Source organism: Diabrotica undecimpunctata, chromosome 3 (genome assembly GCF_040954645.1).
Source record: "Diabrotica undecimpunctata isolate CICGRU chromosome 3, icDiaUnde3, whole genome shotgun sequence".
NCBI classification, from domain to species: domain Eukaryota; kingdom Metazoa; phylum Arthropoda; class Insecta; order Coleoptera; family Chrysomelidae; genus Diabrotica; species Diabrotica undecimpunctata.
In genome coordinates this window covers 48,044,792-48,054,435 of record NC_092805.1, presented here as the reverse complement: position 1 = coordinate 48,054,435, position 9,644 = coordinate 48,044,792, and the positions used below count along the sequence as shown (strand labels likewise).

At 31.4% G+C, this 9,644-nt stretch overlaps 1 protein-coding gene across 1 annotated transcript; it reads left to right on the top strand.

Moving 5' to 3' along the window:
* The first annotated feature begins 264 nt into the window (after window positions 1-264).
* LOC140435771 (uncharacterized) lies at window positions 265-681 on the top strand. The gene has a single exon (XM_072524491.1). The coding sequence runs from the start codon at window positions 265-267 to the stop codon at window positions 679-681; it is 417 nt and encodes a 138-aa protein (XP_072380592.1).
* The last annotated feature ends 8,963 nt before the right edge of the window (window positions 682-9,644 follow it).

Below are 9,644 nucleotides of genomic sequence, written 5' to 3'. Positions count from 1 at the left end.
GATTTCGATGATGAAGAATCTCCTGAAATAGCATTGGAAGTTAGTCTGAAATTAAAGACCATCTTTCGAAAGCAAGTAAAGAATATAATCAGCAAGTAATATTGTGTGATAATGAAGAAGAATGTATAGCTACAAGTTCCCAGATTTCAGATCTCCCAGGGTGTGTAATTTTTAAAACTAAGGATGGAATTAACTGAAAAAATCAACCATACCCGACAGGACGTATGCGATCCTGCTACATAATAAAAAGCAGTGCAGAAAGTAATGTTAGCCCCTATTCAAAGTGTAGATGATCCTGTTGATTCCTTTTGTCTGTTTTTGGACGAAAAAATTGTGAACGAAATAGTGAAGTGTACAAATAAAGAAGCCGAAAAAGTCCTGAAGATAGAGAACTGGAAATACTGCGACTCTACAGAGCTATCTGCCTTTATTAGACCACTACTAACTGCAGGGCACCTAAGTGTCAACATCCATAATGAAAATGTACTTTGGAGTAAGTTTTATGGACCTACTATATTTAAAGCTACCATGAGGTTAAAACACAATAAAAACTTTTTAAGATTTGTTCGATTTGACGATAAGGACACGAGGTCTGAACAAATAAGGAACGATGAATTACCAGCAATACTCGATGTGTGGAATCAAGTCAACCAGAACTTTCAGAAATACTATTTACCATGAAAAAACATAACGGTAGATGAACAACTTGTTCCTTACCGAGGTAGGTGTCCTTTTAAGCAGTATATGCCTTCAAAGCCACATAAGTATGGCATGAAAATATGGTTGGCCTGTGACTCGGAAATATATTACCCTTTAGGTGGAATACCATATACAGGAAAAAACGGAAATACAGTAGCCAAAGGTCTTGCATCTCAAGTTGTAGAGCAACTCGTTGAGCCTTATTATAATTCCAAGAGGAAATTGACTTGCGATAACTATTTTACTGATCTTGCCCTTCTACATAACTTACTGGCAAGTTTACTAACTCTTGTGGGCACAGTGAAAAAAAAAATAAGAGATTTGTTCACTGGTTTTTTCACAAAAAAAAAGAACTGGTTTAAAGTGATTATCATCCTATTTTTCATAACTTCGCCGCAAATGTCGGTCAACTTTAACCGGTTGTATCTCAGCAACCACTGCTTGCAATTTAATTTTTTTTCTTCTATAAGAAATATCGTGCCCAGTCTTTTTCAGATATCTTAGATATACTAAATTATTATACAAAATATACCTGCAGGCAACAACCACTGTCAGATTACATACTAACAGTAATCGCATAAAAATAGAACTAGGGGTTAGACAAGGAGACCCAATGTCACCTAAACTTTTTAATACGGTGCTAGAACATGCTTTTAAGAGTTTGGATTGGATGACAAAGGGAATAAAAATAGATGGAGAATATCTAAACAACTTACGTTTCGCCGATGATATACTTATAATAGCTGAAGATCTAGGTATGGCAAGAGAGATGGTACAGGAACTCGTTGTGGCTACAGAAAGTGTAGGTTTAAATATAAATATCTCGAAAACAAAAATCATGACCAATTTGGTACCCAACCAGAACATCAGTATTGGTGGGAAAGAAATAGAACTCGTAGATAGATATAAATACCTGGGACATGAAATTATGATTGGCAGGGATAACCAGACTCATGAACTGAAGAGAAGAATCGGCCTTGGGTGGGCAGCATTTGGAAAACTGAGAGGAACTTTTAAAAGTGTCTGCTGCCCACATGCCTAAAGAGAAAGGTATTTGATCAGTGCGTCCTCCCAGTCTTGACGTACGGAGCAGAAACACTTACCTTAACAAAAGCAGCAGCTACCAAACTGAGAGTCACGCAGAGAAGAATGGAGCGGTTCATGTTAGGAATAACTCTGCGAGACAGAATAACCAACGAAGACATCAGGAGAAGAACCGAAGTGACTGACATCATCGAGAAGATAGCCAGACTAAAATGGAGATGGGCAGGACACATAGCCAGAATGACAGATTGGCGATGGACAAAGAGGCTATTGGAATGGAGGCCAAGGGAAGACAAGAGAAGCGTCGGTCGACCACCTACAAGATGGACTGACGATTTAAGAAGACTCAATAAAAACTGGATGAGAGCAGTACAAGATAGATGGGGTTGGAAACATGAGGAAGAGGCATATGTTCAGCAGTGGACTCTTGAGGCTGGATGATGGTGATGAGTCTTTTCTACGCTGTTTCCTGAATTTAAGTTAATAGCTACCTGGATATTTTATTTGTTGTTAAACAAAAAAATTGTTTATAATTTTAAAACATTTCTTAGGCCATCCAAATAATCCGATTTCAATTCTATAAAGTATGTTAGATAGGTTGGGCATGTTTTTATTACCTGCGATGGGGAGACGTGGTTGGTTACAGCTTGGGGGTCAGATAGGTACCACTTCATTACAGAGAGTGACCGGTTTGATCTTTGGACATGTGGGTCCCACTGTTGAATTGGAACACACATGTCACTAGGAGCTAGGGTTCTACAAAAATCGTTGTGTGTGTGTGTACGTTTCTATAAGTAAAATAATTGGCAAACTTCTATATAGACTAGTTTTTGTTGTGCAAGATCTAAAAAAAACTTTTATTTTTTTTTTTAATTTGGATTGCAAAATTATGCGAGATCTATAAAATCGATTTAAATGAAATTTGGTGGACTATTTTACTAGGTTATAGTTATTTTATAGATGAATAACGAAGGTCCTAACTGCAATTCATGTGGTTGAAAAACATCTACAGAACAATTATCACTATTTTATTTGATTAAAGTTAGTAAAAATATCGATGTTTTTAGTAATTTTTAAATATTTAAATTTTTTTATTGATGTTACCGACCTATTCGAGAGAGAGAATTATTATTACAGTAGTTATCACCTGACTATTTCTGCAAAATTCGAATGCCACCTCTCACATCCACCTCAAAACAGATCCACAACGATTCCTCTAATTGGTAGGTTTAGTACTTCGTTTCTTCGCCTACTAGTCGGTACAAAACCATTAAATGTGTGTGATTTTCGAATTATTATAATTTTATTGAATTCAATTAATTTTATATGATATAAAATGTTAACTGGAATATTACGAGACCTTAAGAAATAAAACTAAAGTAATATAGCGTTTAAATATTCTTATATACATAACATTTTTATCAATAAAATGAACAAACTATAGGTAGATGGAATATGGGAGATTAAAAATTAATATTTGTAGGAACACAGAAAAAAATTGCGACTTGGAGTTCAAACGAACCTAGGTCAGTCTGGGATTCAACTAAGATCTGGTGATGCATTAGCATGGTACGATCTGATTTTAAGAATGTGAGTAAAATGCTCTAAAATTCTAAACAACTCATACTAATGAGATTGGAGAATGCTTAAGAAAATTAAAATCAGAAAAACATCACATCTTGGACATCTAATACGCCACAGGCAGTAATATTAGAAGGAAACGGAGTATAGAAACAGAAGAAAAGATAATAGCTGCGCAACATTTAACACGATCCCGGCTTAACAACAGGAAACCACTTAATTTATCAAGCTTAAGACAAGACAAATTTGCCCAATTTGTCGCCAACCTCGATTGAAAAAGCACTTCGATGAGGACAACTTGGTTTAGCTAAACATATTACGTTAGCAAATAAATAAAGTAAAAATTTCCGAAATGGAGAGGTCCACAGGCACCTATTTACTTATTTATTATTTCTTCTAATTAAGTAACGAAAAAATTTCTCTCACATAAAAGAAGTTTCCAAGTTAATCCCATTTGCTCTTTTTAATGATCTCTTAAACAATTTAGGTTTATTGTTTATTATTATTTTGTTCGTTTTTACCAAGATATATCAGGACCGTGAAACTTGATATTGTTACTTTAATTTATTAACATCCTATTTAGTTTATTTAATAAATAAATTCACTATCAAATGATATTTATATTTTCATAATTTCAAAAATTCATATAAAAACCTACAATTATTATTAAAACATTTTAAAAATTATAAGTATTTATACAATCACAGCGGAAGTGTCCATTTGTGTACCTAACAAGGCAATGGCCGTTAGGTATACAAACCGTCAAAACCGACCATAATTTGTTATTTTGATTTTTGAAATGTTTCATAATTTTTTTAAAATTTGAAAATACAAAAAAAATTATATGAAACTTCGCGCTAGTCTACATTACCGCCTATGTCCCACTTTTTTTATTTATTTTTGAAAAACTTTTCCAAATTTTAGGTAATTTGACACAGTACTGTATTCATACGTAAAGTTTCGAATCGAAATGTAAATTAATTTTTTTGCCGTACATTTTGGTGGGACAGGGATGAGAAATCTAAGGCGAACCAATAATTTCAACCCCAATGCTTTGCGTAACGATAATAATTGGCGGCATAGTTTTTAAAGTTGTTATTACATTTTGTAGTATTAATTTATATGTGATTCATGCTGAGTCAAATGACCCAATAAAATGTCCTTTTGGAAAAATGGGCTTTTAGTCTATTACTTTCAACTTTCCAGAATAGTAAAATTAGTTAGCTAAGCCAGAACCCCTCCATTATAAAAACAGGTTTATGTGATTGATAAGTTTTAAGAGAATGACTAACCTCTCTTACATTGACTATATTGATTGTGTTTTTGGGTGTGGCATAAATAAAAAATTATTCTAAAGGAACTAAATGTCAAGTTTAGACTACTAATATATTAGATAGGTGACAAAAATGTACTGCATATGTCAATTACACCTTAGACTATTTGTGAAATGTAAATTGTATGTAGCTATTGATTTAAAATCGATACGACAAAATCAGTGATATGAAAAAATGTGCATTATGGATACATTTTTTGCAGTACAGTATTTAAAGCGGTTTGTTACCAATGTTTTAGTATAACTTAGTATTATTTAGTATTATTAGTGTTTTGCTTTACTAAACAGCACAGCAAGCTATCTCCTGTATCAGAAAAATTCGGGTAACGTAAAAAAATGTTTTCCAAGAAAAACGAAAGAAAGTTAAAGTTAAATTATTAACAGGGTTAAATGTTAGAGTTACTCATAATTTATTTAATTAAACTTAAGACGACTGGTTTCGAACACTTCCATTTGGTGTTTATCTTCAGATCTTCCGAAAAGTTAACTTAAAATCCTAAAAAATTACAAGTTGTAACTAATAGGGTTCTATCAGATCTGTTTTACATATTGCCACTTTTACTTATGCATTGTTTAAAGAAATATCTCTTCAGCTTCATTACCAGCCGATCATCAGACAGCATCATAACATAAATGAGCGTTTAATATGTGCCTATATAGCTACATTCCTTGAACAGGCATGTAAGTACTTTTTAGGTATTCCTTCAAACCATGCAAATATGTAATATTGGTAATAATTATAACAGACACGATAGAACCCTATTAGTTACAATTTGTAATTTTAAAATACTAACAATTAAGGACTAATAACTAAGTAACAACATATTTAAATTTGAACACCCCCGCACCTATAACTTATAAAGAACATATAAATAACATATAAAAAAAGTGTTCTATTTAGCCTTACTGACAGAGAAATTAAGCTACCTAAATTACAATACCATTCCAAAGATCTGAAACAAGCTAGAGCTTTTTTAGAAAATAATAATTATTTACCAGAATTTTACAACCGTCTTATTAAGAAAAGAAGTTGGATTACCAAAAGTCTGTCTAATTCCGATAACAATCCAAAATAACCTTAAACTATACCTAGCAAAAATAATAGTAATGGCACCAACTCTAACAAATACATAATATAATTATATCCTTACCATATATTAATGAATTCTTAGAAAAAATGTCAAAGATGTTGGCAAAATATGACATCAACCTTGGACAGCAATCGTCAGAAACAACCGAAAAATATTTTAAAAAATTTAAATTTAATGTTACGAGAGTTCTAATCTAATGTTGTTTGTAAAATAAATTGTCAATTTAACATATATTGGGCAAACACACCAATATCTACATGGAAGGTTTGCTGTACATAAACATAGTGTACTAACCAACAAACTATACAATACATTATCTAGAAAATATTCTTTGATTTTAAAAATGTACAGATTTTGGAAACAGATCAGAATAATTACAACAAAGTATGTATATTGGAGATAATTCACATAAAAAAGATCAAAAGCTATCAATAATAGAACCGGTATAAAAGATCTCTCCAATATATATATATATATATATATATATATATATATATATATATATATATATATATATATATATATATATATATATATATATATATATAACCAAATCTCCAATAATTTCAATGAGTTTGTTCGTAAATGTACCATTGGCAGATATTTTAAATACGACCCTTAACCGGTAGTGGCTGCAAGTGCTGGCAAGTGTAAGTTCATGTGGCTTTAGAATACAATAATATTACTTTTGCATTCCATCGCAAACTAGCAAACAGTGCAGACATGTAATGTTTGTATTATAATTAAAGTGCTTATTGAAACTGGCAAATAGACGAAACGTTTAAGCAGTAATTAACTATTTTATTTACAAGAGATCGACAAAAAGTTTCTTTATATATATATATATATATATATATATATATATATATATATATATATATATATATATATATATATATATATATATATATATATATATATATATATATATATATATATATATATATATATATATATATATAGTATGCTATTTTTACTATCACTGATTATGTTTAATATCGTTTAGTGCTTTTCCTCTTCGTTATACATCTCGCTTTTTAAAAAATCAAAATACTTTCTTGTTGTTTGATCATCGGAATATTATTATGTAAAAAAGTCATTCTTTATTTAAGTGCTGTAATAAGAGGAACAAAAATATGTTGCTAACATAGTTTAGTAAATTATACCGGTTTATTTATTAAACTGTCGAATTTAAGACAAAGTTGAAAATGCTGAAATTAATATACAATACTGTCCTTTGTTACTAAATATGATAAGAAAGACGATAATATAATACCTCATCTCTATTCTGATTTCTTTTATTATGAAATTCCTCAATACAAACCTTTGAAAGTAGGAGGTACAAAATAAACAACAAAAACAACTTGTCTGTTTGTTTTACTCTGAGTAGTTGGTAGTCGGTTTATAATTAGTTAAAAGAATAGGAAGATGGATTTCTCCGGAAGGTTGTAATAATATACTATCTAAGATATTAGTGTTTTAAGTGAAAAAATTAAATTTTGTATTATTACTAACTTAATAAGACAATTGAATTGACTCGATTGGATTTAAATTAATTAGCCAGTGTCACCCGAAGATAAAAGAGAGGAAGTACTGCCAATTTGCCACAAGGATTGAGGATTCTTTTCATTTTATTGCAGTAAGATAGTGATTACTTCTAATTTAGACAAAATAGAAAATTAAAATTCAAGGAAAGTTAGTACTGAAGGTAGCTCAATACAATGATAGAGATTAGCTCAGCTCAGAAGAACAAATATAGATGGCCTTCTCTTCTTATGGCGTCGTCTCCTTTCGAAGGTTGGCAATCCAAATGGCAATTGTAGTTTTGGAAACTGCTGCGGAAATATTTCTGCGGATGAGCGGTCGAACCATCTCCTCAGGTTTTTCAGCCACGAGTTTTGGCGTCTTGCTACTGATCTTTTGCCTTGTACTTTTCCTTACAGTATAACTTGAAGTAATTCGTATCTTTCGCCTCTCAAAACATGACCCAAGTATTGCATTTTCCTCTCTTTGATTGTTCTTAGTAATTCTTTTTTTTACACATGCAACGAAGTACCTTAACATTAGTAACTCTTTATTCCCATGGAATTCTCAGCATTCGTGTGTATATATACATCTCAAAGGCATCTATTATTTTTTCTATTTCATAGTCCATTGTCCAACTTTCACAGTCATACAGTAAGACAGAAAAAACATAACATCTGATCATTCGGATTCTAAGCTGCAAACTAAGGTCTGATCTTGTAAAAAATGTTTTCATGCTCATGAATGCTTTCCTTGCTTGTTCGATTCTTGATAGAATTTCTTTTTTTGGATTACACTGACTATTGATATTTGCTCATAAATATTTTATGGAATTTACTTGTTCTATTATTTGACCCTTGGCATACACATGTACGTTTATTGGTGTCTTTAAAAATACTAAAGTTTTCGCTTTGGAAACGTTTAGATGTAAACCGAACATTTCGCTGTGGTGAACTACCGCATTTATTATATTTTGTAGTGCTTGTGCATTGCTTGCTATTAAGACGGTATCATCAGCATATCTGATGTTGTCTATGCTGATTCCGTTAATCTTAATTCCGCCTTGGACCTTTTCTAATGCTTCTCTGAATATAGACTCCAAATATAAATTAAACGGTGGTGGTAGATAAGACGCAACCCTGTCTCACTCCTCGTCAGATTTATATATCTTCGGATGTTGTGTGCTCTATTTTAATTGTTGCTGTTTGGTGCCAGTATAGTTCTGAGATAATTCGCAAGTCTTGTTCGTCAACTTCAGTTGTTCTCAGAATTTCGGCCAGAGAGACACAAAATGTCAAGGGAGGATTCGGGCAAGACAAAGAAATATATAGTGTATTGAAAAAAGATGCTATGCTCAGGATTCGTCCACAAGGCAAAAATTTACCCACGTTAATGTCTCTGAATGTTTTTCAGCAGTCTCTGATTCCGATTAATCGCTATCGGCCCAAAGTTAACATCCTCGGAGCTGTCAGTCGACCTTCCTTTAATTGGAGAGTCATGCGCGGGTATGAAAATAATTTGTAAGAGAGCAGCGAGCGTGTTAACCGCTGCACCAATAAGTTTTTCTATGAAGGAGTCTAAAATAACAGAATGATATAGTATTGCGAAACTCATCCAAAAACAGTTATTCGTTTTATTATTAATTTTGTTAGTTTTATTAATTTTTGAAATCGATGGATTTATGGGACCAAATGCTAAGTAAATAACCTAATTGTTTGGTGAATATTGTGTCAAAAATATATGTGTTAAAACATCAAAAACTAACGAAATAACTTTCAGTGAAAAAAGTGACAAAAAAATACAAACAATTTTACGTTTACAACATTTACAACTACGTTTATTTGAGTTTCGAAAACGATTTTCAACGTGGAAAACGAAACATCAATAAAATGTAAAATTTTGATTAAAATTTTGTTTTATTCTTAGAGAAATATCAATCAAGACAGATAAAACGTTTGTATACATTGGGATTTGAATGTCTGTATACTTTATAATACTTAAATAAAATTAAGGGACGCATCGAATATTAATATTTTTTATAGACAGAACTTTTGTGATTCAGTCAGATACAAAATAGCTAAGGAAATATTCGTTAAAAAATGTTTAAAAATGGTGTAAAAATTTGTAGTTACTGGGATGACATACATTTTTTTAGGAAGAAAGATTTTGATAGGATTTGTATTGTGATTTGTTGATAGAAATTAAAAACGATAAAATTATATTGCGCAAATTTTTGTTCCTTTTAAATTTGTGACATCAGAATATTCTACGTGTATAGCACAATGCAGGATAAAAAATTACTTTATCATGTGATAACTCCTTTTTAAATTATTGATTAAAAGATAATAATTGTATTAAGCATGTAAATTGAT

Coding starts and splice junctions, on each gene's coding strand:
- LOC140435771 (XM_072524491.1), top strand. CDS start 265: ATGTTAGCCCCTATTCAAAGTGTAGATGATCCTGTTGATTCCTTTTGT.